This window comes from Eublepharis macularius, chromosome 1 (genome assembly GCF_028583425.1).
Source record: "Eublepharis macularius isolate TG4126 chromosome 1, MPM_Emac_v1.0, whole genome shotgun sequence".
In the NCBI taxonomy this organism is placed as follows: domain Eukaryota; kingdom Metazoa; phylum Chordata; class Lepidosauria; order Squamata; family Eublepharidae; genus Eublepharis; species Eublepharis macularius.
In genome coordinates, this window is record NC_072790.1 from 253,579,463 (window position 1) to 253,605,730 (window position 26,268).

Consider the following 26,268-nt stretch of genomic DNA (forward strand, 5'->3'; position numbering starts at 1 on the left):
ACATCTCATTCCCTTCAGCAAAGAGCTGCTCTGTGGTGTTGATTCCCTGTGTCGGTTTGTGCTCTGTTTCCTCAGCAGATTGAAGAGCGAGCCTGGATCGATGCCCCACCAAATCCCAGCCACCTGCCCAGAATTTATGATCACATGACCCTGGATATGGACGTCGTCCTCTCGGATTTTGTCCGCTCAACAGGGGCAGAGCCAGGATTGGCAAGAGACTTACTGGAAGGTAAAAAGGATCTCTCTCTCTGTGCTTGCACAGTAAACTCTCCCCTACTTTTATTCTCTTGGGTCAAGACTTACAACCCTTAGAAAATAGTAAAGAGTCCAGTAGCACCTTTAAGACTAACCAGCTTTATTGTAGCATAAGCTTTTTGAGAACCACAGCTCTTTTTGTTAGATGCATCTGACAAAGAGAGCTGTGGTTCTTGAAAGCTTATGCTGCAATAATGTTGGTTAGTCTTAAAGGTGCCACTAGACTCTTTACTATTTTGCAACTACAGACTAACACGGCTAACTCCTCTGGATCTAGAACCCTTAGAAAATTAGAGCTACTTTTCCAGTGCTGGAACTGTATTTACAGTCCGGACATGAGGGCATCCATCCCTGTCCCTTTACTTACTTCCTTATAGCCCTCCTATAAATAAAAAACAGATACATAAATGTAACCTTGTTCATACCAATATTCAGCCAGCGAGGTAGCATGTGTCATACAGCACCACACGCTGAACAATTCTCAGAAAAAGAAAAAGAGGAAAAGAAGCAGAAAAAGAAGAGGAAAAGGCAGAAAGACAGATGCACTCCTCTGGGTCATGAGCATCACATCACTATCCTAAATGCTTATTAGATATTTATTAGTTCTTCACTGTGCTCAAAGCTTTAATCGCTGTTTACACCGAGGCTTTTCAAAAAAAGATGCCAGAAATCAAGAGCTGTTCCCCCATAAATGGAAAGCAGTCCCTTCCGAGCTGCCGTGGCCAGTTGGTTGAGTGGCTGGGATGGGATGTGAATCGGCAGTGCCGTGAGCCCTGCAGGCGGCCCCCGGTCAGCCCCTCCTCTCAGCTGAGCTCCCCAGCTGTGTTGTGGGGATAATGATGACACTGGCCTTGTTCACTGCTTTGTCGAGTGGGCGCTAATCTGTCCAGAAGGGCAGTAGATAGCCACACGGTTGTTATTTCCAGCATCTGTTCTGAAGGAGGTCTTTCAGACCACATCGCACGACGTACCATCTGAATGGAAGGCGTTGCTCCCCAAATGCCGTGTCACTCACTGGGCAGAAGGCCTTTTCGGGGTTGCTTGCCCAGTTTTATTTTTTATTTAAACAGTTTCACAAGCCCTGCTCTCTATGTTCCTAATGGTCAAATTTCCCATTGAGCTGGGCCCCTACCTTTTAAAATATTTATATTGCACTGTTTCATATGGTGGTTTTAAAATGGTAAAATGTAAGTTTTTAAGTGTGTTGTTTTGCAGAGAGAGTAACCCGCCCTGAACCTGCTAGTCAGGAAGGGCGGAATAGAAGTCGAAAGTAAATAAATAAATTGCCGGCAGCCCAACTCCTCGCAACCCCAGAGGGATATCCTTGGCATGAGAGGGCATTGGAGGGGTCCCTGTTAAGGGATTGTTTCTGCCACCCTTTGCCTGGCACCCTCCAGCCTGAAGACCCTCCTTCTACACACTGGCAGAGGTGCAGTCAGCACCGGAGTGGATCTGTTCTAATGGGTCCCTAAGGAGGTGTCTCCCTCTTCCAGAGGAGTTAGCCATGTTAGTCTGTAGTTGCAAAATAGTAAAGAGTCCAGTAGCACCTTTAACCAGCTTTATTGTAGCATAAGCTTTTGAGAACCACAGCTCTCTCCGTCAGATGCATCTGCATCTGACGGAGAGAGCTGTGGTTCTCGAAAGCTTATGCTACAATAAAGTAAGTTAGTCTTAAAGGTGCTACTGGACTCTTTACTATTTTGTCTCTCCCAGTTTCTCTAGGCCAGCAAGCCTACCTTCAAGGGAACCTGTTTGCTGTAGTGATGGTGTTTTGGAATTGCAGGCATAGCTGTTTTGATCCGTTGCTTCTCCTTGATTAAAATATCTTTTTTTCAAAACCTGTAACAAAATTGGCTGATAGCTCTACTCTTCCATTCCTTGGCTCACACCCACTGGCCAGGATTGGGAGGTGGGGCACTAAGTGGTGTGTTGGTGGTGGTGCTTGGGGACAAGACACCTTGTGTGTTCCCTTGCTGGGGCGGGGGGGGGGCATTGCCAGTGTGCTGCCGTCCAGCTGCCTTCCCGGAGTGTCACTTTTGTGCTTCCACGAGGAGAAGGGGGGGTGCCCAGCTCCCCAGGCCAACTATCTCCTTGTCCCCTCCCCAGGGAAGAACTGGGATCTGAGCGCTGCACTGAGTGACTTTGAGCAGCTGCGCCAGGTACATGCAGGGAACTTGCCACATCCTTTCAACGAAGGGCGCAGCTTTAAGCCTGTAGAAAAGGACGCCGTTCGCTCCGTGCGGCCTCCCCTGCAGCGCCAAGATGACATGGTCCAGGGTAAGTGGTGCCCTCTTCCGGGTGGGAGGGAGGCTGGCGATTGGCCTGTCTTTGTTGGAAGGAGAAGATCTGCTGTCGTGATCAGGCTGGGGCCTGGGTGTCAGAGCAAAATGTGTCCCCGCAGAGAGGCTAAAAGTCCACTTTGCCTCATTCTACAGTCTGAATAAATGCTATGGCTCAAGATGAATGGGCACAGATCAGGAGAGGGAGGGCGTGAAGGGATGAGCCAGGGCTTGGCTCTCGTGGCCCTTTCTTAGCTGCCCAGGGTAATGCCCATCGCCACCTTGGAGTCAGGAAGGAATTCTCCTCCAGGCCAGATTGGCCAGGGATCCTGGAGGTTTTCTGCCTTTCTCTGGGCCCAGAGCAGGGGTCACTGAGGGAGGTGCGGGGGGGGGAGGTAGCTGTGAATTTCCTGCGCTGTGCAAGGGTGGGTCTAGATGATCCCTGAGGGACATCTTCCAGCTCCGTTGGAACTGGAACTGGGCAACTTAGTTTTCTCCACATACTGGCCAGAAGCAGGTGAGGCCTTCCCACTTTTCTCTCTGCTTGCTTTTTTTCTTGGAAGTGAAAGCCATGATGTAGGGGACCTAATTCTGGGAGGGAAAAATATACCCTGTCCTGCTCGGGAAGCAGGTTGGGCGCCTCCAAACCGGACTCCTTTTCCCTTGTCTGTTTCCAGAAAAGCGCCTTTCCCGGGGGATCTCCCACGCGAGCTCCACCATCGTCTCTCTGGCTCGCTCCCATGTCTCTAGCAATGGCAGTGGCAGCAGCGAGCACCTCCTCGAGATGCCCATTTGCACCTTCCAGCTGCCTGACCTTACTGTGTACAATGAGGAATTCCGCAGCTTCATAGAGCGGGATCTCATCGAACAATCCATGTTGGTGGCGCTGGAGCAAGCTGGTAAGTGCCGGCCCTGAAATCCAGTGTCCCACTTTCAGTGAGGGGGCTGCTGCTGGACGCGCCCCGTTGCTTAACCCCAGTGGGGCCTGCATGTGCAGAGGGCCGGGCGTGGTTATGGTGTGGTCACATAAGTGCAGTCTGCACATGCTCAGGGGCAGCCTCTCCATTACTGCTTTTTAGTTTGCTGAAACGGACTTTCAGGACCGCCTGATGGCCTGTCTTGGGGCCTGAGAACAGGGTTTCTGCCTGCTGGAGAGGAAGCCGAGCTCTGTTGTTGGCCTTGTAAGTCCTCTGATGTGAACCTGCCGGAGGTTTTAAAAGGGGACCTTTACAAGCAGGGCCCAACCCAGCAGGGAGCGCGTTCAAGTGCGTTGAGTCCCAGGTAAAACAAACGCCCCCCCGTCGAGGAAGGCTTGCCGGCTGGAACCCACGGATGGTGCTGCATTAGGCCAGGGAATAGTGAGGCCACTGCTCTGTGCTGAAGGCAGGGGCTGGTGCCAGAGTGGCCCCCTGCCGAGGCTCTAACGGTGGCAGACGTGGCTGGGCCTCGCCAGCTGACCTTGCTGCTGCCTGCTGCATCTCTACACCGGGCGCAGATGCATGACCCACCCCCAGCGGAGGCTGATACGAAGGAGGCAGGCCCAGAGCTGATTCATGCAGAGACGTTCTGGGCAGCCTCCCCCTTGGGTGGGTGGATCCAGCTCACAGGAGCCTGTCTACACTGTCTCTGGCTCTTACAGCTGCTCATCCTCCAACGTAATCTATGCCCTCATGTGCCAACAATGTCCATCTGCTCTGTACATTGGCCAAATCAGCCAACCTCTGCGCAAAAGAATAAATGGACACAGATCTGACATTAAGAATGGCAACATCCAGAAACCAGTGGGAGAACACTTCAGTCTACCAGGACATTCCATCAAGGACTTAAAGGTCACCTTTCAAAAATAAAATCCAACAGGGGAAGCTGCTGAATTGGAATTCATATGTAAATTTGACTCAGGCTTGGATTGAATAGAGACGATGAATGGTTATCTCATTATTAGAAGTAACTGATCCCATTATCAGAAGCAACTGATTGCATCTACCCCGCCCTCCCCTCTCCACCTGCATATCTGACCAGTTTCTTCTTACCCTCCATGCATCTGACAAAGAGAACTGTGATTCTTTTTTTTTTAATTAAACAGTTTTATTGTAATCAAATGCATAAGATACAGATTGTAGTTTGTCATTTACAGAAAATTTTAGATTAAAAAACTTTACAATAAAGTGTAGTAAAATATAGCAGTTGCTTATGAGAGACAAAAGGCGAATGAATACTATTATACACAAGAACATGCATAAAACCCCTTAAATTTAGTAAGACACATAAAAGTAATTTACACATATGAATGTAAATAAAACTGTTTTAAGCCTAGATGGGATGTATTAATTTCAAGATATTCAAGGAAGGGAAGCCACTTTTCTAGAAAATTTGTGGTTCTTGGGAAGTACTCCATCTGGAGGATTTTATCGTGTAATTTCTCTGGGATGACGTGATCCCAGATTTTCACATACCGCCTGTGGATTGTAGGGTTGGCGTTTGACTTCCAGGGTTCGGCAATTGTCCTCTCAGCAGCCACTAGCAGGGTTTCAATGAGGTCTTTCCTTATTGCAGGTATACTAACTTGACAGTTATCCCAGATATCTAGAAAAATGAGTTCAGGCAATAATGGAATATGAAAGTTTGTGATTCTTGAACGCTTATGCGACAGTAAAGTTGGTTAGTCTTAAAGGTGCTCCTGGACTCTTTTCTGTGGTACTAGGTGAATAACTTTTTCTCCCAGCGCTGGAATTATTCTGTAGCACTGAAGCAGGTCTGCTGTATGTTTTCACAGGGCTGGAGTAGGGAGAGGTATTGGCCGGGGGGCGGGGGGGACGGGACTGGAAACTTGCACCAGCTGAATTGTCCTCTGCCCACCTTGGTGAAGGAGCTCTGGCCCCAGTTGTGGCCTTTAAGGGCCCATGCAGGCCTTTGCGGCAGGTCCTTTAGACTTTTCTGGTTGCTGGAGACCTTGAGTTTGCAGGTTGCTTTGGGTCAGTTTCCCAGGGCAGGCAACACTTTCCTTCAGCAGCATAATCCGTTCTTGCAGGTGCATTTGAGTGCTTGGCTACAAAACAGCAAAAAGTCCAGTAGCACCTTTAAGACTAACCAACTTTATTGAGGCATAAGCTTTCGAGAACCACAGATACATCTGACAAAGAGAGCTGTGGTTCTCAAAAGCTTACGCCTCAATAAAGTTGGTTAGTCTTAAAGGTTCTACTGGGCTTTTTACTATTTTGCAACTACAGAATAACACCGCTAACTCCTGGATCTATGACTACAAAACGAAAGGGATAGATCCAGTCACATCTCTGCTCCCCCCCCCCACCATTATAGCCTAAACGAGTCTGTCTAGCTGTTCTTCGGCACTCCCTCACGCTCTCTCTCTCAAGAAGCTTAGCGTAGTGCCTGCAAGGGCCCCGTTTGCCTCTTAGCCCTGAGCTCCCCGGAGGGGCTCTTCCCTGCCTCCGCTCCCTTCTCTGCAGCGTGCCGGCAAAGCTGCTCCCCTTGGAAGGATTGAGCCGCTCTTGTGTGCAAAGTTGTGTAAACCTCTTACAATGACTGTGATTCCTGCCTTGCCTAGGTCGCCTCAATTGGTGGGCGGTTGTGGATCCCAGCTGCCAGCGGCTGCTTCCCTTGGCGACTACGGGAGATGGGAATTGCCTGCTGCATGCCGCATCTCTGGGTAAGGCCCGTCCAGGGTTGTGCTGTGCGCCGTGGCTAATTGTCTCAGCCCTGGCGAAGTCTCCACTTGGCTTGCTTCTGACTCTCCCTGGAAAACAATAAAATGTCGCTAGTTCTTTTTCTTTCTGTATAGGTTTTATTTTTAAAAGGACATTAACCAATACATAAGATATTTCCCTAGTAAAACCCGTATGGTTAATGTTTACCTGTACTTCCACAAAGTGACCATATAAGCATTTCACTGGCAGGTTGGTTGACCAGCCGGCGGTGCCTCTGTGTTGAGGTTTTGTGTTTGTGTCCTTAGAGGAGGCTGCATTTTTTTTTGAATGATATGCTAACCGTCCTTTCGAGAATTACTGCATTTGAGAAGTAGTTATTGCAAGCAGGGGACCTGCAAGGACTTGTGGGATGCATCTCGTTTTCCTCTCCCCCACAAGCCCCCGTGGCTTCTCTCCTTCTCAGGCTTCCTTCCCTCCTCATCACCCACCAGCCAGCCTGCTTTTGTCTGCCCTTCCTCTTCCCCTCTAGCAGCCTCTCCTGGGAAGAACTCTGTGGTTGTAGCTGCTGGGCCAGCTTCGGCTCAGTTGCATAGTGCGGGTCACTCGGCTGGGCCCAGTTGCACGGCGGGAACATGCACGGACTTGCAGGGAGCCCCTCACTTCCCCCTCCGTCCCCCTCCCCATGCTATTTCCTCTCCTCCTTCTGGCAGCCTCCAAATCCTCACCTTTCCAAGCTTCCTTTGCTTCTTCACTAAGCCCTCATCTTCATCTGTATTTTTTTACGTACTTAATTTATACCGCGTTTTTTCCCACACTGGGAACCCAAAGCAGTTTTCAGCATTCCCTTCTTCATTTTATCCTCATAACAGCAACCCTGTGAGGTAGGTTAGGCTGAGAGTGTTTGGCCCAAAGTCACCCAGAGAACTTCCCATAGCAGAGCGGAGACTGGAACGAGGTCTCTGAGAGCCTCGTCTGGAACTAGAGCCGCTGCGCCGCACTGGCTTTTGCGAGGCTGAACAGTAGCGAGGGGCTGGGTCCAGGTCGAGGGGCAGCGGGTCGCCCGGTGGTTACTGCTGGCCGGGCTGTGAGGAGGCCCTTGCAGGCGGAAACCAAGGCGGGCCATCCTGTTGTCGTTGCCTCGCACCCTCTGCAACAGCCACTGATCGGGCATGCATTTCTGCTTCCGTCTGGGCAGAGGAGGGTTCACTTCTCATTTTAAAAAATTATTCTATTTTATTTCGATTTCGCATTTGGGGCTTTCCTCAGGTTTGTAGAGAGATCTGCCTTGCCTCTTCATGGCTTCAGTCTCCAGGCCACGTTGAGAATTAGATGTACTGATTTCTAAATGGGGAAAGGTCATGATGTTCAAAAAGGCCGTTAGAAGCTTCCTTTCTTTGTGCGTGTACCTGCAGGTATGTGGGGTTTCCACGACCGGGATCTCATGCTCCGGAAATCCCTTTACGCCCTAATGGATAAAGGCATGGAAAGGGAAGCGCTCCGGCGGCGCTGGAGGTGGCAGCAGACCCAGCAGAACAAAGAGGTCAGGCGTGAGGAGGGGCAGCCTTGCTTCCGAGGCCAGCGGGGAGGGGGTCTTCTGCTTAGCTGCTCAGCAGGGCTTCCTCTGGCGGGTGGGGATTCCCCAGGGTCTGGCAGTGGAGCGATGGGATGGGTCTCGAGCCTGCGAAGGCCCGCCCTGTGTTCTCCGGGTGAAGTGGGCTGCCACTTCCCTGGGGTGGTCCCCGTGGTCTTCTGCTTCACATTTGTAACTGCTGCTGGCAGGGGAACGTGTAGGAAAGATGCTCTGCCGTTTGTCCTTCTAATCGTGCATCAGAAGCAAATTAACCTAGAAAAGACCAAGGCTGCCCCCCCCCCCCAAGAGGTGTAATGAAAGGTGGTTGGCGCCCTGGTGAACCGGGCGATAGTTGTCTGTTTCAGTGAACTCAGTGGCCCGGAAATGCCAGCTGTTGAGCGGAAGCAGGGTTGATCCGCAGGGGTCGGGTGTTGAGGGGGACAACGAGAGGGTTTTCGCCTGGTCCAGTCCTGGCAGCCTCCGATTGCCAGTCATTCAAGGCTGAGGAGAGCAGCAAAGCTCGGGGGCTGGCGCCTGGCGCCTGGTGGTGAGCCCACAGCAGCTCCAGGTCCACCTTCAGACCAGCGTGCCCTCCCTGCCTGGCCAGCCTTGCTGCTGCAGGGGCGTCTCGCCTCAACCTTGAATCCATTTCTGGCCCCTCTGGGCTGTTAATTGGGGAAGGGCCACTTGAGAAGCCTGGATGTGACTTCCTTCCCAGCCAGATCCGGAGCTGGGCGCCTCCTTACCGCCTGCTCATTCCTCTCTCCCCCTGCCCCAGTCTGGTCTTGTTTACACAGAAGAGGAGTGGCAAAAGGAGTGGAAAGAGCTCATCAAGCTGGCGTCGAGCGAGCCTCGGATGCACTACGGCACCAATGGTGGCAACTGTGGTGGGTGAGTGGCACGGCTCGGGCTCTCGAGAGCTTTTACCCTGGAAATCTAAGATGGACTCAGAGCCTGCCGGCGCAGCAGCCTCTCATGGATCTGTTCTGCAGATAGCGGCTCCTGTCACAGGAGGCTGAAAGAAGGGAAGGCTCCTTCTACCCGGGGAGGGGCTCCCGTGAATGAAACGGATCCGTGGGGTTCAGCCCAGTGGGTCAACAGGAGAACGAGGAAACCTCCAGTTGTTTCGGCTGCAGTTGGGGAGCAGGGCCTCAAGGGCTGGGTCGTGTGCCTTGGATGGAGTGAACCAGGTGCCAGCCCGCCTGACTTCGGGCGCTCCCCTCAAAGCACAACCCATTGGGGTCTTCTTTCACGCCCCTGTCTTGGGGTCGCATCTCACTCTCTAGGCAAGAACTGCATTTCCTTGTGGTGCTGTCAGCGGTAACAGAATTTTATCCACCCTCAGTTAACGTGGAAAAGGCCTGCAGGCATTGGGGGAGAGGGGTGGGGGCTTGGTTGTTTTTTGGTGTTCTCAAGCACTCCCCCCCCCAATGTATCCAGTGGAAAATGGAAAAATGTTGAGTAGCACCGGGGGGGGGGGACTGTGAAGAATTTTATTTTTTTGGAATGAGTGCTAGTACTTTTTAAGAAAACAGTTTCCTCATTCAGAATAGTAAAATGAAAATACATAATGTAACACCATCTGTAGCATTTGATAATTACTCATGTTCGAGCATAATTTCAAAGCTAGGTTTGTGTAAATGTAAATAATTTTGGCAACTTATATAAATTTGGCAAATGTATATTGTGACAGATGCTACTTCTGTCCAAATAATAAGCAGTCTTGTTTTCTGTAGATTTCCCCCCCCCCCCCAATTCCTATTTTTTCCTATCTCTCAGTCGACAAAAACTAAGATCCATGTGCTAAGGTAGGGTTAGGGCGCAGCAGTTTGCATCTCTCTGTCTTAAGGATAAGGTCTGTTTGCAGCTTTACTTACAGAAAGTTAAGGAATGTGTTTGTTTGTTTGTTTGTTTGTCATTTATAGTCCACCTTTCTCACTATGACTCAAGGTGGCTTTTACAGTGTGAGATTAGATTAGTCCAGTCACTACCAAGGGAATTTCCATAAACAATGCCACAGGGTTAAATAAACACAAATTTACAAAGACCATTAGCAAGAATCCAATGTAGAGTTGAAGAAATGCTGAAACAGAACATAAGCAATTCTAGGGCTGATATTAGATAACATGAAGCTCATAGGAACACACATTTAAAGCAGCAGATACTACGTAAGGCAATATAGTGGTGAAGCCCGTGGTCCCTAACTCATTAGCAAAGCTTCTGAGAGACCCCCTCCCTACAATACAAAAGCCTTTTTGAATAATTTGGTTTTGCATCGTTTGCAGAAAGCTATGAAATTTAAATGTATAAATATGCCTGTTAGTACAAGATTATGTGCTATGGTTGTTGTGGGTTTTCCGGGCTGTATTGCCGTGGTCTTGGCATTGTAGTTCCTGACGTTTCGCCAGCAGCTGTGGCTGGCATCTTCAGAGGTGTAGCACCAAAACACTCTATACACGACAATAGCCCTGCAGAGAAGATTAGCACATCAAGCACCAATCCATATGCAAAAGAACCTCCTCAGGATACAGTGAAGCCTCCCGCCATTAGCATTCCACACCCTGGGAAACTCTTACAGGATGACTCAGCTCAACCCCACCCCTCCTGAGTAGATATAAATGACCTGCCAACAACTTTTCCACACTGTGACACTGAGAGATCTCTGTCTTTTGGTGCTACACCTCTGAAGATGCCAGCCACAGCTGCTGGCGAAACGTCAGGAACTACAATGCCAAGACCACGGCAATACAGCCCGGAAAACCCACAACAACCATCGTTCTCCGGCCGTGAAAGCCTTCGACAATACATTATGTGCTATGTTACAAATGATGCATTTTATGATGTTAAAGTAGTAAAATTCCTGACCTGGATAGCCCAGGTGAGCCTGATCTCATCAGATCTCAGAAACTAAACAGGGCCGGCCTTGGTTAGTAATTGGATGAAAGGCCTCCAGTGAAGACCAGGGTTGCAGAGGCAGGCAATGGCGAACCACCTTTGTTGATCTCTTGCCATGATAACCCCACCAGGGGTCGCCATAAGTCAGCTATGAATTGAGGGCACTCTCCTACCACCAAAGTAGTAAAATAAGAGGTTTGCTAGGAAAATAAGTATTGTATATGTTTGTCTTTACTACATTTCCCATTTTTCAAAACAAAAATCCTTGGCTCCCCAGAAAATTTGGTTGCTATGATCCAAACTCTGTGTCAAGAATATGCAAGTTCTGTACCCTGGAAATTATGTAAAATCAGTGCATCTGCAAAATTGGGGAGAGAAATGAATCTCTGCTCCCTTGGCCGGGGGGGGGGGCATATTCTGTAGCTGCAGCTCGGCCTTGAATATTGGCTTGAATATTTGAGTGGAGGTTAGATTTGGGTGTCCCTCTTCAAGTTTAAAGCCTCATTAACAATGGAAGTATGGGGGGGGGTTGCCTTTGAACGCCAGTGGCGCAATATTCAGGCCTTCCAGAAGCATTTCCTTCTGCCTGTGCAGTGTCGAAGGGTCCGAGGAACCAGTGTATGAGAGCCTGGAAGAGTTCCACGTCTTCGTTCTTGCGCACGTGCTCAAGAGGCCCATCGTGGTGGTGGCAGACACAATGCTGCGAGATTCTGGAGGGGAAGGTAAGGGCGGGAGCGGCTTGCCTCTGCGGAGGGCGGCTCCGTTTTCTGCCTGGAGGGCCGGGCTGTCCCCAAGCACCGAGAGAACCCATTCAGAGGGGTTTTGCAGGAGGCAGAGTGGGGTGCATGAGGGTGTGTTACATTAGGGCAGAATTTCCCAACCTTTTTTCCTTGGAGGAATCCGCAAATTAATTTTTCAAATCTTGAGGAACCCCTGCCCGTGAAAACATTTGCAGGCCAGAAAAAGGGAGGGCAATTCAGTTACTGCTAAATTATTATCACTTGGATTGTCAATGCACAGTAACAAGACAAAAATGAAAAAGACGCAGTACAACTCAATATAACCGTAATATTCTTGACATTCTGAGGGATATTTGGAGTGTTTCAGTATGTCAGAGTTTTGATCTATTTATTCCGTGATTTCTTGCAGCACCCTGGTTGGGAAGCGCTGCCTTAGGGAAATAAGACATACGTGTTTGGGGGAGATCTGATAGAGGCAGTCCCCATCTTCAGGGCAAGGAAGAGACTCCTAGGCCCAAAACAGCGTGCCGTATTGTATGCTCTCCTCCTCCGATTTATCCTCACAACAGGCTGAAAGAGCGTGACTGGCCCAAGATCACCAGCAGGCTTCCCGAGTCAAAGTGGGGGTTCACACCCCTCTCTCCCAGACCCTAGTCTGACACTCTTGCCCACTGTTAGGAAGCTCGCCTCCATGTTTACCAGCCCAGCCCGGGAGAACATGGCAACTGGGGAGGCTGCAGTAACAGCCCATTGCCAGCCACCGCCCTCCAGGGCACCACGATTATGCCATCGCTATGGCAGCGGGAGGAAGGCGAGCAGCGTGCAGCAACCGGGGAGGCCTTGGGTGCAGTCTCCCTGGCATTGGGACACACACACCTGGGAGGTGTTCCCCAGGGAGGAATGAGGCGGGCTGTGTAGGAGCAGCAGCAGCCAAGCCCCAAGGCTGGTTGCGCCTTATCGAGGGGGAGGAGCCGGGACCCGAGCAGGTAGGGCAGACACCTGATTAGTCCCCAGCTCTGCCTTTCTGGCAGGGATGTCCACTGGGAGAGGGTGGTGGGAGGAGCCCAGGGAGAGCTGTGGAGGAAGGTCGCAGCAAGTCCGACGTTGCCAGCAGGAAAGCCAAAGCGCAGCAAGGAGAGGGAGAAGGCAGTGCCACAGGAATCCCCCCTCTCCATATTCCCGAGGCCTGACCCTCGCCCCAAGACTGGAGAAGGGGCCCCAGGAGGGGGTGGTCGCTCCGGACTCCAGCCTTGATGTGAGAGGGGGACACCCGCGCTGGTTGCTTTCTGTTCTTACGGTGCACAAAAACACTTCTTGGTGCAGAAGGCAGGGCCACTGACAGAACTTTCAAACCCAGTTTGAGCCTGTTCATCACGGGAGCCCCAAAATCAGAGATTTTTTAAATTTCTGTGATTGCATGAATGTTTAGTAGCAGAAGACACGTGGGCACGCACACTGCCCTGCAATGCTCCGGGGTCTTTTGCACACCCTAACTTTTTAATGGTTTGGGCCCTTTCTCTTATACATGCAGCAATGCAGTATTTCCCAAACTGCTGTGGTTGCAGGACTAGCTAGCTTTTTATGAATTGAACTGGGAGCTGTGCTTCACTTTTATATCAGAACAGTGACTCATACAGAGATGCACAGGATAGCCGCCTGTGAGGATGGCTTGGATTCTGCTCTCTCTCCCTCCATTTAACCACTCCCAATATAATTTGCCACGTTCCTTACAGACAGATTGGGAAGCCAGGCCTGAGCAATGAATTGTGCAGAAATTATTATTATCATTATTTATTAAACTTATAGTCTGCCCTCCCCGCAAACGGGCTCAGGGTGGATTACAACATACAAATAAATACCAATAAACGACAGTAAAAAGCAATAAAATCAGATTCATACTCTAAATTCAGCGGCATAAAACAGGCTTTACGATCTCACTTCTAATGCCCCAGGACGGGATTCCATTCGTCCTCCCCTGCAATCCATAAAAGGAGGAGAGGGGGAGGAGATGTGAGATTGATGTTTCAAATTGCTATTCATACATGAGGGGGGGCGATTGGTCGTTTAGCCCCCTCACTGATAGGAGACCAGTAGATCTAAGTGCTGGCCTCAACCATACGCCTGGTGGAGCATCTCTGTCTTGCAGGCCTACTGAAAATACACAAGGTCTTGGCAGGCCCGAGTATCCTGCGACAGAGAGTTCCACCAGGTTGGGGCCAGGACTCAAAACGCCCTGGCCCTAGCTGAGGCCAGTCGAGCCTCCCTGGGGCCTGGGACCACCAGTAGATGTTTTCCTGCTGATCTACGTGCTCTCCGGAGTATATATGGGGAGAGGTGGTCCCTAAGTCTTCTCTCTGGGTGAATTCTTGGGGCTTGCAAAGCCCTTGACTTGGTATCTGAAGAAGTGAGCTGTGGCTCACGAAAGCTCATACCCCACCACTAATTTTGTTAGTCTTACAGGTGCTACTGGACTCTTGCTCTTTTCCCTTGTGGAGCTGACCTGCTTTGGAACGCTTAATTCCATAACGCATTTCTCTTTTTCAGCATTTGCTCCAATACCCTTTGGGGGCATTTATCTCCCCGTGGAGGTCCCAGCCGGCAAGTGTCACCGTTCCCCCTTGGTCCTGGCTTATGACCAAGCCCACTTTTCTGCCCTGGTATCCATGGAGCAGAAGGAACCCACCAAAGAACAAGGTATGCTGGGAAGCGGGAGGCCATCTTCCCTCGCGCCTGCTCGCCTTCTTGCTTAAGGTTGACACCCGTACGAGGCTGCCGTGAGTGGCCCCCGGTCCCCTCCCCTTGGAGCCCTCAAAGGAGAGACCACCAGAGTGGAGTCCAAGCATCTTTCCCCAAAATAGTCCAATGGAGTTCCGTGCGTGGTGTGGGGGGAGACGCGGTACCTCCAGCCCGGCTGTCCTCTCTTCCACCCTCCGTTCTCCCTGCTGCTGTGAAAAAAGCCGGTGGTTCCCAGGCAAAGCCCCTCCTGTAGTTCTGGGTCCTGGGCTGCTGCCTTCTCTCCCCCGCCCCCATTTCCATGCCTGCCCCCCAGAAACAGCTCTTTCTGTCCTGTCTCTGCTCCAGCTGTGATTCCACTGACGGATTCTGACCACAAGCTGCTTCCGGTCCACTTTGCTGTTGACCCTGGGAAGGACTGGGAATGGGGCCGGGATGACCACGACAACGTGAAACTGGCGAGGTGAGCAGAGGGCTCGGCTTGGACCTCCGGCTCGTGTCTCCTGGGGCTTGGGAGGAACACGATGGTCCAAATCTTGGCAGAGCTCCTTCCGTGGAACGTGGCTTGAACACGAAGGGCAGCTTCCTGGTCGGAGGAGCCAGCGAGGGGTGAGGGCTCGGAAATAAGGCCGAGAAAGCATTCGGGGCACCACCGCAGGTTTTCCGGTGTGGCGTTTGGAGGGAGATGCTGGAAGCACCGGGTGGGTGTTTGCAGTGGCAGTTCCGGACATTCCTGGCAGCAGCGCACCATGCGCAGAGGTGCCTGACTGGAGGAGAGTTTGAGGGGAGCCAGGATCATGGGAGCACCAGGGGGGACGAGCGGAGGGAGGCGCCGATCCCTGCCCAGGGGCTGGGAGGAGGGGGGAGCTGGGGACAAAGGTTGCGGAGTCTGTGGGGTGGGCCAGAGGCGCCAGAGGGCCCTAGGGCACCCCACCGCCAACTCGGCTGCCTTCTGCCTTTCCAGTGTGACGCTCTCCTTGGAGGCCAAGTTGCAGCTGCTGCACACCTACATGAACGTGAAGTGGGTCACTCTGCCATGTGAGACACAGGTAAGGGCATCCTGAAGCCCCCTCCAAACCCGGGGAGACCTGGGCTGCCTTGCCAGGGGAGGAGGCCAGAGATTGCAGTGCGGCGGTGGCCCCCTCCTCATGGCAGGGCCCCTGCCTGCCTGCCGGCTTCTCCTCCCTGGCTGTTGCACCCCTTCTGCCCTTCCATGCGCACGTGTGGCTGCTTACGCCACTGACTCAGCAGTGGGCCCAGGTGCTTCTGAGAAGCTCCCATGTAGGACAATTAAGGTACAGCTCCTGTAGACTGCTTCTGCTCCTGGAGGCATTGTTTTATCCTACTCTTTCTCCAGGGAGCCTGGGGCAGCCCGCACAGTTTCCCCTTCCCCACAGGAGAGGCTAGAAGAGAGTGGCTAGCCCAAGGACACCCCAGTGATCTTCGTGGCGGACTGAAGGGGGGCGAGGTTGGGCCCAGGCTTCCTGGATCCTGGTCCAGCACTCTGTCTGTACTGCAACCCTGTTGGTTTATTTACTAGCAGCAGAGCCCGTTGTGAAAATAAATACAACAGGCTCTAGCAGCGGGGCCCTGGGAGGCCAGCAGCCAGCACGGAGGCAGCGGGGCCAGGCTCCCCCACGCTGCCCCTTCCCGCTGGCTCTGCACCCCCTCCCCCTCAGAAGCCTGCTACAGGTGGCACAGACCTCCCAAGGCCCTGCAGTGGCCATGCAGAGGCAGTGGGAAGGCCGTGGGGGGGGCGGGGCTTCCCTGTGCTGCGCCTCCCTGCTGGATCCGTGGCTTGTCAGAGGCCTGCCACAGGCAGCACAGAGGCCCAGCATGGACCTTTAGAGGCCCCACAGCGGCCATGGGGAGCCTCACCCCTGGCACAACCTTCCCACTGACTCCACGGTGGCTGCGGGGCTGCACTGCACCTCCCTGCCGGCTCTGCAGGCAGGTCTCTGAGGGGCCGTGGAGGATGCAAGGGGGAGAGGGGGCTCACCAGTGCTGAGCCTTTCCGCCAACTCTACAGCCCCTCAGGGGCCTGCCATGCTAGCAACTCTCCTTTTATCCTGGCACAGGTGCACCCACAGGGTCCTCAGTGCACCTGCGCCAGGATAAAAAGTGAGTCGTCACCAATACGGCTCGGCTTTTATATAGTAGGATTTACAGTATGCCTTTCTCACTGAGACACCGAGCGGGCTACGCAGTGCAAGTCAATACAACCCGCAGGCTATTCAGTGAACAATAAGAGTATTGGGTTGCAGAAATCTGAAAACAAGCCTAAGTTTCTAAGCAAGCATAAATCTGAATACAGAGATGAAACACTGCTGAAACAAAGCATTGGTAATTAAACCTGGCATATTTAACGATGCAGAAACTACCCAGTAGGAGCATATCTACATCATCGGACAGTACCCAGTAGTACAGACCGGCAGTAATTGTAGCCCGCCTCCAAGGGGGGAGAGCTCTCCAGTGCTGGTCGTTTTCTGAAACCGCGTCTTGTTGCCCAGCCGCTCTGGTTTTCCTCTGCCGGGTGCCTGCTCTGCCTCTTGGCCTCGCAAAGGGCTGAGTCCACACATTCCCCTGAGGCCCCCATGAGGCCTTCTGAATGTTACCACGTCATCAGATCCTACAGTCATAATAGCGTTGGGACCTCTAGGGTCATCTAGTCCAACCCCAAGTCCCTGGAGAATCTTTAAGATACCTCGTTCTCCCTCTCTTTTTAGGCACCACTTGCGCAGCCGGAGTCCCCTACGGCCTCTGCTGGAGATGAGGCCCGCTCAGCCGCTGACTCTGGAGACTCGGACAAGGAGTCTGTCTGTAGTAGCTCCGCCAGCAACAGTGGTGGCAGCAAGAGCAGCAGCAAGGAGAAGGAGAAACCAAAGAAGGAACGGGACAGAGAAAAGGAGAAGAGAAGAGCTGACTCAGTGGCCAATAAGCTGGGCAGCTTTGGCAAAACGCTGGGCAGCAAGCTCAAGAAAAACATGGGGGGGTTGATGCACAGCCGAACCGTCCGAGGTGGTGTCAGCAACGGGCAAGGGGAGGTGACGGAGAAGAAGAAGAAGGGGTCCCTCAAGGGCAGGAAGGGCAGCCAAGAGGAGGCGTCGCTAGGCGATTCGGCACTTCCTGCTGAGAAGCCCGGTGCGGGCAAAGCATCTGCGGAGAAGCAGCCAGAGGCCTGCAAGTACAGCAGTGACGTCCGGCTCAGTTTGAGCATCCTCCGAGCCGCCATGCAAGGGGAACGCAAGTTCATCTTTGCTGGGCAGCTCAAGACCAGCCACCGGCACCAGTACCAGGAGGAAATGATCCAGCGGTACCTCTCGGATGCAGAAGAACGCTTTGCAGCCGAACTGAAGCAGAAGGAGGCTGAAAAGAAGGCGCTGGGGAACAGCTTGGCAGTGAAGAAGCTCGACTCAGAAGGCAACCCTCTTAAAGGAGAGGAGGCCCTGCTGAGCACCCCCTGTCCCCCGGTACTCTCGCCATACAGCACCCAGAGCCCAGATCTGGCCGCTGTGGGGGCCAAGATGGCTGGTGTCCCTTCCAGTTACTCGGGGCTTTTCACCATTCCCCGTCCGTCCATGGTGAGCAATGTGGAAAGCAGCCACCCTCCCAACCACCATGAGAGCCGGAGGCAGGTTGCCGGCGGTCCCTGTGCCCCTCTTCCTCCTTACGCTACCCTGCCCAGGTACTGCACTCAGGGGCGGCCACACCCTTACCCAGCCAGCCCTTCCCAACTGGGGCGGTTCTCTCCTACGGAGATGGACATTCCGCCAAATTTCGGGGTAGACTGCGACAAATCATCTGGTCCAGTTCTGCGCAGCAACGGCTACCGAGAATACACAGAACAGGATGGCAGCCCGCCAAAGGGCACCAGCGGGGACCGAAACAAAACGCGGCTGCTCTGTAATGTACAGCAGACCAAATGCAAGCAGCCAAATTGCAGTTTTTACGGACACCCAGAAACTGGGAACTTCTGCTCGTGCTGTTACAAAGAGGAACTGAAACGGAAAGACCAAGAGCGGGCGGCACTGACACACAGGTTTTAAGGAGCCAGGCGGCGCATCCAGTGCCCAGGCCGAGGGCACATGGGGAACACAATAACCCCTCCCCCTCCCGCATCTCACAAAGGGGAAGGGCTGGCCAGGGCGGGGGGGGGGGGTGGCAAGCTCCTTATTGGGTGGGGAAGCCAAAGCCCTCCCTTCAAGGAGGTGTGGAGAAAGAAGGGTTTCTGACTGATGGACAGACGGCTGCTGCAGGTGCCCAGCTCAGGGCAGGGCACCTGGGGGAGGGGGAGGGGGAGGGGGGGCGGCTCTCAAACTGATCAAATCACCTAGACCAAAGCTTTGAATTCCAAGGATGTAACAAACACCATAAAGACAGGGATCCCTTCTGTTGGTCCGACCTTCCCCCAACTTGAGTGTGTTTTTGGGTGGTTCTAGAGGGATTTAAGCCACAGTCCCTACAATTTTGTTTTTGAAATATTTGAAATCTGCCATCTATTTCGTTAATATTAACAGTATTGTTTAAAATTTTTAACTCTTTCCACTCCACTTAGTTACTAAACATGGATTTTGAGTAGAAAAGGAGTCCTCCCCCCCCCATGCCGTGAGAGTGTCCCTTCCCTCCATCCCCGTCCCCCTTTCCCAGAATCCTCTGGTTTTCTAAGCATGTCCTGTCGTTGCTGGCGTTAGCCTTTTTAGAAGAGTTGGGCTTGAGATAAATTTTTAAAAATATATTTTTAAAAATCTTGTGAGGGTGGAGGGAAGGAAGGAGTAAACTAGTCACAACACCCAGGTGTGTGTTTGCTCTTCTTAGGGTGTGACACCCCCCTCCCCCCCCCCGCAAAATCTTGTTGATACAGTCAAGCTAGTTTAGTAAGAGTTTGGTCACCGGGGTGATCGGTAGGGCTTTGATAAAAGCAATAAACTACAGCAGGCAATATGAAATGGGGGGGCAGAGAGGGTGGGTTCCTGGGCGCCTGAATGCCAAGAGCCCTTTCCCCGCCCCCCCCCCCTGCTGCTGGTAGACAGATCTTTATAAAATTCTCTGATCTACAGATAATGACTTTCCTTCCATGCAAGCAATTTTTTTTTTCCTAGACTACCTCTCTGTTCTGCTGAGTAGAAATAATCTGGCTCCCTTTTGTTGAGCCGACACTTGAACTATGGGAATGACGAGGAGGAGGAAATCGCGCTGCGTCCCAGAGAACTGTTCTGCTAACAGTGGCGCTTCCCACCCACCCCAACCCCCAAGAAAAGCACCACCCTTAGTAAGAGCAGCTCCCCAGGGTGTATATTTTTTGTAACGGGGCTGAATTTGTTTAAGGAAGAAAGACAAAGACAAGCTAATTATACTTTTTCTTAAAAAAAATTAAGAAGTGGGTCCTCTCTTTCCACCTTTCAACCCCCTTTCCCACCTCTGGCATTTTTGGCACACCGTTAATGCCACGGTAAATTTTCCGATGGCAAAAATGATGACCACTGGGGGGCTGGCGCAGCGTTAGGAGGGGATTTTTGCCCCGTGGGGTTCTTGGTGAGAACCTGCTATGATGAGAGGAAAGAACTGGTCTGAAATCTCACAGGGTTCCTGGAGGGGGGGGTGGGTGGGGAAATGCTTGTATTTTTCATGAAGGCTTCAAAACTATGCAACTTCCAGGGGAGAACCAGATGCAAGTGTCCTTAAAAACTGGCCGGGTTCTTGGGTGCTCCTTGTGCTGAGCCGAGGCCGGTGGTGGCGCAGCATCCACCGATGACCAGGGGCGGCTGGGAGAGGGCCGGTCAGCCTGGCTCCCTCCCGTGGGGCTTAATTTGGGGGGGGGGAGCAGGGTGGCGGTGGCAGAAGAAGCATGGCTGCGTGTGCAGTCTGTCAAGGGCTCCTTTCTGTGCGCCCTCTCTCTCGTTGCCCACGCAGCTGAGTGGAGGGGTGCCAACATCTGCCAGCCTGTCTGTCCGCCGTGCAGTGGCAGCGAGGGCTGCAAGGAGGGCACTCCCTTTCGGGCTTGGCTGGCTAGTCCAAATCTTTGTCTGTTGTGGGGATGTGCTGGGAGCAGATTTGTGTTTGGACAGGATGTGGTAAGAACTGGCCAGCAGCATTGGGGGTGTGTGCTTGAAATACTGTGAGTCTTTGGTCCTTTATTCTCAAGGAGGGCGGCCAAGCACATGCAGCCCCTTTCAGGTGTGTTTTCATTGGGCTGGAGCCTACAGACCTGGTTTGCTCCTGGCAGCCATCCTGTGGCAGCCATTAGCAGAATGGGTCCATGGGCTCCTGCGCGTTCTTCTTCCTAAGAATGGCTTGAGCGTCAAAATTACCCCCCTGGGCAAAGGTGCCCAGTGTAAACTTAAAAGCCAACTTAGAAACGCTTGGACAAACCGAGGACCCCAAATACTTCTTGAGGTGTCGAGCAGTTGAAAATCTTCCCTTTCAGGAAATCCTGATGGCCCCATCCATGCGCACATTCTTTGCAGATAACATTGCCCAGCTGGGAGTGTCCGTTTTTGCTAATGGGATGAGTGTTTTTGTGTGTATCTATAAAATGTATTTTTGGAAAAAATTAACATACCTGATTTATTTTTCCTGGGTCCAGCAGATAAAATTGCTGCTGCTTCTGCTATTTCTCAAATCGATGAGTGTTCTGGGAGTGTTTGACGTCGGAGTTCTTAGGAACGGCCTCGGGCTGTGTAGGTGCTGCTTGTCTGGGGGCTGTTCGGCGTTCCGATGACTGTGAAGTTCTATACGCTTATGTGGGGCAAGAGAAACGGAGAGGCTGTGCGATCGCCGTGGGTTGTAGGTGGCATCGCAAATGATTTGAAGCCCCCCCTCCCCCGTGTGCATTTCCATTGACTTCCTTCCATCATTTAAAATTTCCCCAGCCAGTGGTGGTCTTCCATCGTCCTGATCTACTGGTTCTCTCCAGGCAGGGGAGGCTCCAGTGCACGTGCGGAGCTTCCCTGCCCGCTCTTGTCGGTGGAAGGTGCCTCCAGTGTCAGGTGCAGACCCTGCCCATTGCATGGAAATGAAGTGGAGGGGCTTCCTTGCATGAGCCGTTCACGTCTGCATGGGAGTACGAGCTCCGCCCTGGACTGAGGTGGCATCCATTATATTTGGGATTTCCCTCCCAACAGGCACATTTTAAGGTATTACCATGAGAGCTTGATAACGGCCTCTGTGTGTGTGTACGTGTGGTCTTTTTTTGAAAAAATGGCAATTAACTGACATAGTAGCATTTTTAATCAAGACAAAAATGACCTTTACAAATTAAGTAAAAAAATCCTATTTTTTCTACGAACACCAGAGTTTTGACTAAGACCCCGATTCCGAAGCCCTTCCGCCTTAACGAAGGTCATTATGACTTCTGATGAACTAACTTTAGTGTGGAGCTGACGTTGAATTGATGTAGCCGTTTCTTAGATTTTTCTAATGTTCTTTAAGGTCACTTGTTTCCTTTATGGTGAAACATTTCTCCCCCCTCTTTTTTCCTTAAAAAAGGGAATATTAAATATATATATATATATATTTATTGAAAAGAACTGAACCTTCCCCTTTTCACTCATTCGCCTACACATCTGGATGCTGAATGCCGTGGACATGCTTTGTGGTACTTTATGCTTGCTTTCAGAGAGGGAATAAGCAGTGTGGGTTTCCAAGCACCTTTTTGTTAGAAGTGAACACTAAATATATTTAATTGCTCTTGGCAGAAGAGCGGTTGGAGCGGGGGGGGGGGCGCTGACTGTCTCATGCTGGGTGGTGAGCCGAGGGGAGTGCCTGCCTGCGCCTCTCCCTGGCCAGTTTTCCAAGGCAAAACTAGGAATGGCTTCCCACCACCCAGGGAACACACGGCAATCCTGTGCAGAGTTATGCCAGCCTTGGCTCCCTGGATCAGCCGTCACTCTGCTTAGGCCCGCACTGTTAACGGAGCAAAGCAGAAGGGGTGGTAGCAGAAGCGACAGCTGTGGCTTCTGCGAGGTGGGCCCCCTTGTGGATTCCCCCCACCCCAAGCCCAGCTTAAAAACGTTTAATGAACTTACTGTCCTCATTCTCCTTTCTCCTAATCTTTCCGTTCTTACTGCCCTGACATTGCACACTAAGAAGCCACATTCGACACCCCCTTAGCTTTCTTTCCTCTGCCTGAGCACATTAATTCTGAGGCCTCCTATCTCACCTTCTTCTGGTTTTACTTTTTAAAGAATAGAGTAACTTTTTAAAGAAGCAAAAGTCCAGGGTATAACTTTAACCAGCTTTGTAGAGTCTCCATAGAAAGGTTTCTCTTCTGGTTTTACTGCTACTTGTCCAAGAAGTGACCTGAATTAATTCTCCATTTGTTGTTGACAATAAAAACTATTTTTTATAAAAGCAGCTTTATTTTAGCATGATAGTTTTCTTGTACCTTCTTTGTATTTTGCCTCTGAAATTTGTTGCTGCGCCACGGAGAGAACCACCCTGGCTGCTTTTAGTAGTATGCTTCCGTCCCGCCTTTCCTCTACGGCACTTGGGTCGAGGTCCGAAGCCAACGCTACAGCATGGTCCGGGCCTGCTGGAAACAGCGGGGTCTCCACCTCTGCCTCTGCCAGTCGCTCTTGCCGAGTTTGCAACAAGAGTCAGCCCGTGGTCTGGACTGGAATGAGGCTAATGGTGGCAGGCCTGTAACGCCCCCAAAGGCTAGGCAGGTTGGAGGAAATTCTGTGCGGTTCAGCCCCCGTCGGGACCTGGTGGAATTTTTGCTCGGTCCCTTTGGGTGAGGTTCCAAAGAATCCAGGCCGTGTGCTGATCGGCTCTTCAGCGCTGTCTAATTGCAAACTGATTTAAAAACAGAAAGCGGTCGGATGAGGGAAGGGGAGAACGCCTGCTTCCGATCAAAAAGGCAAAATCTCCTTGCGTGCCCTTGAAGCAGCGGGGTGGGGGGTGGGGGGGGGGAGCCTTGATTCTGCATTGGGCCTGGCAAGTGGAAGGGGAAAAAAATTGGGAGTAAAGTTTCTGCCTTTACCCAGATTTCAGAGTTTGTCCCAGTATGACAGAACAGCGGAGGCTCCCTGTGTCCAGCAGCTGCCCCCAAATGTACCAGGAGCTTCAGCCGAGAGGTTTTCTGTTGCTTTTCTGGTGCTTTGAAAACTTACTGGGGTCTTAGAGAATGTGGGGGAGGAATAAGGGTGGGTGTGAACCGTGCTTCCACTTCCCCCAAGCCCAATGGGATGGGAGTGTGTGTGTCGGGGCTACGTCTTCAGGGAGGAGCTCGAAATGTATGGGGTCATTTGGGGGTGCGCTGTGGCCTGGCCCTCTTGTGCCTTGAACATCCAGCAGGGCCTCTGGCCCAGGTGCAAAGCAGGGTTTTTTGTTTTTTGGTAAGATTCCTTTACAGCAAGATGGTTTGAAGGTGCAGGACTGCAGCCGTCATGTTTTGCTGCCCTCTAGAATTTTTTTTAAAAGGTGGGCTTAGAGCTTCCCGGGTTTTCTGTAGCACGGGGGTGGCGGTGTGGGACAGCTTCCGTGTGGAGGTCTTGCTTCAGTTTTGCTTTTAAGACGGAGCATTTTGTTTCTTTGCATCTACACAAGATTGCTTCCTCGTTGTCCTGTGCTGCGCTCCACGGTTTCCTAAAATTGGGCTGCGACCGAATGGATGCTTAGCTCAACCTGGCCACTCCAGTTGGAGCGTTCTTCAAGAGCATCCGCCCGATTATTGTTCAGGAGTTACTCCCTTCTTCCTTTTCCCCTGCTTCACCTGAATCTCTTTCAGCACCACCTTTCCAGACAGTGTGTGGTCAAAGCCGGTTTGCCCGCATGGGTGCCATTTTGCCTTGGTATTCCCTCAGACTGACTGTCCCCCCTTCGGCCACCAGCAGGCTTCTTGCTAGCTTTTAAAAATATGTGGTTAGCCACTCTAAAGTGATATAACGCTACCATATATATATTTTTGTAAAAGCTAGCATAAATCTCTTGTGGGCAGTGCCTCGGGGATACCACAGAAAGGAAAGAAAATACCAGTGGGAAAGTGACAGTCCAAAGAGACATTGCTACGTACAAACTTTGGATAAAAGACGGTAGTCAGAGTGGATTTTGCAGGCTGTGGGCACGGGGAGATGCGTGTTTGTACAGGTCCCACTCGCCTTGATGCTGTTTCCCTTGCTCAGCCCCCCCCACCCTGCTGCTGCCACTGGAGGCCTTTTTTGTGTTTTCAAAATACGCCAAGTGATATATTGCTATTGGATTACAGCTACGGTGGTCTCTCTATGGCAGCTTTTAAGCTGTAGCAATAGGTCAGTCATCACCAAAAACAAAAAAACCCTGAAAGAATGGCGGGGGGGGGGGGGTTTGCTGGTCAAGCAAAGCATGCGGGAAAGGGCCAGGCCGGCAGCTGCTCTGTTGCCCGCGGCTCTGCCAACGCAGAGGCAATGCGACCAGCTCGTGTTTGACAAGTGCAAGCAGAATTGAGCAGGAAAGGATGCCTATAGGCAGCTTCTGGTTCGCTGGGCACCTGCTTGCTTGCAGCTCCATTTCTCTCTGCTGCCACCCCCCCCACCTGCAATTGACCCTTCTCCCCTGAGAGGCTGCTGAATGCAAGCGGTCTTCAGTTACCTTGCCCTTGATCCAAAACTGGCTGTGGCAGGCTGGACTGCAAGTGCCTCAGCCTGGGCTCTGGTTACACAGGAAGGAGCAGGGTGTTGTGTTAAGACTAGTGAATGGCTCTCCCACCTGGAAGGGTTCCTTGCAGCCGGGCCTCTGTTTATGTAGGGCAAGGGAGGCACCGGGTTGTTCTCATCTTCTCCTCCTGGATGGGCTGTTCAGGTGGAGATGGGTCAAACCACAACGCGTCGGGCACGTTTCAAGACGTCTCCCGCAGCCCACAGCAACCTACCCATGAGGGCATTAGGAGGTTACCTGGGTATCATTTGTAATAGCCTGCCTATAATTTAGGGGGTGCATTTATATGCTGCCTCAGTGGAAACCTGCTTCTTTTCCTCCCCTCAAGCCACCAGGACTTTAGAAATTGCTCCCCACCAAATGCCCTTCGAATTCACCTGGCACTGCAGAGAGGAGCAGAGCCGCTCCCAGCCGGAGTTTGGTGCCCTCGGGTAAGGCGTCTTCTGAGAAGAGTGCCAGGCCAATGCCTTCTTCAGTTCTGGATTTGGGGCCATGAAGGGCAGAGTGTGATTTGTACAGAGGCGCCCAAGGCTAAAATAGCGTTATTATTTCCCTCCTCCCGTCCTTGAAGGTGGTATGCTGCGCTAGTCTCGTTATCCTAAAGATCATTATTTGCTCCCTCTGCAGTTTCAGACCCAAAGCAGCGTGCAGAATAATACCTGATAAAATGGGTGACAGCGCCGTCAGGTAAGGACTGCAGGGGCCCAGCCGAAAGAAGCTCCCCAGAGCGGCAGGGGTGGAAGCAGGAGCCGCAAGGGCGCCATAGAAGCTTGGAGGTGCTTTGCTAAAGAAGGCTCCAAAGAGAAGGAAAGGCTCCCCCCCCCCAACTGTGAGTGGTATCTTGGGGCGGGGGCTCAGCTGCGCAATCTTGGCCTTGGGGCACCGCCTCCTTCCCGCCTCCTTCGCGTGAGCCCCATGCCAGCCTTCCGCTCATTCCAGGCCCTGTGATGAGTGGGCACTTCCTGGCCTGGGCCTCAGGTGTCGCTGGAGACTCCCGCCTCTCCGCAGGGGAGGGGTTGCTTGCCTGTGCTGTGTGTGTGGGGGGGTCTTTTGCACCTGGTCTCCCTCTGCATGTTCCTGCATGAAATCATGCAGGAGTGGAGCCTGGCACAGCGCAACATGCACCATCTTACCGTTAGCGCCCTCCCCAAATCTTGAATCTGAAAACTCTCTTGACTGGCGATCCTTATATATTGCTTGTACGTTGCACACCTGCTCTCCAAGCCCCATCAGGATCAAACCCACGCAGCATCTTTAAAAGACTTTAAACTATTTATGTTTATATAGCATCAGTGGCCTTGTACAGGGGAACGCAAGGGAAAGAAGCAAATTTGGTCCCTGCCCCGAGGGGCCAGCATTTAACAGGATGCACAATTGATAGTTTGGAAGCAAATTCTCGTTACGGGATCATAAGAACCAGGAAGAGCAACTCTGGATTCCGGAGAAGAACCAGCAGGGGCAGACTGACCACTACAAGCACTGGGACATTCCCTGGTAGGCCC

General features: G+C 52.0%; 1 protein-coding gene across 2 annotated transcripts in view; it reads left to right on the top strand.

Annotated features, from left to right (window-relative positions):
• The window catches only part of OTUD7B (OTU deubiquitinase 7B), a 42,294-nt gene extending 21,336 nt beyond the window's left edge, over window positions 1-20,958 (top strand). The window contains exons 2-12 of one of the 2 annotated variants that reach the window (XM_054998917.1): window positions 76-229; window positions 2,362-2,532; window positions 3,212-3,433; window positions 6,097-6,198; window positions 7,609-7,736; window positions 8,545-8,657; window positions 11,256-11,383; window positions 13,946-14,095; window positions 14,483-14,597; window positions 15,099-15,183; window positions 16,861-20,958. In XM_054998917.1, the coding sequence (XP_054854892.1) occupies window positions 145-229; window positions 2,362-2,532; window positions 3,212-3,433; window positions 6,097-6,198; window positions 7,609-7,736; window positions 8,545-8,657; window positions 11,256-11,383; window positions 13,946-14,095; window positions 14,483-14,597; window positions 15,099-15,183; window positions 16,861-18,180 (2,619 nt within the window). In that variant the 5' untranslated portion in view covers window positions 76-144 and the 3' untranslated portion in view covers window positions 18,181-20,958. The remainder of the gene's footprint in view (window positions 1-75; window positions 230-2,361; window positions 2,533-3,211; window positions 3,434-6,096; window positions 6,199-7,608; window positions 7,737-8,544; window positions 8,658-11,255; window positions 11,384-13,945; window positions 14,096-14,482; window positions 14,598-15,098; window positions 15,184-16,860) is intronic. The other variant, XM_054998925.1, reaches the window with a different exon arrangement.
• Window positions 20,959-26,268: the final 5,310 nt, after the last annotated feature.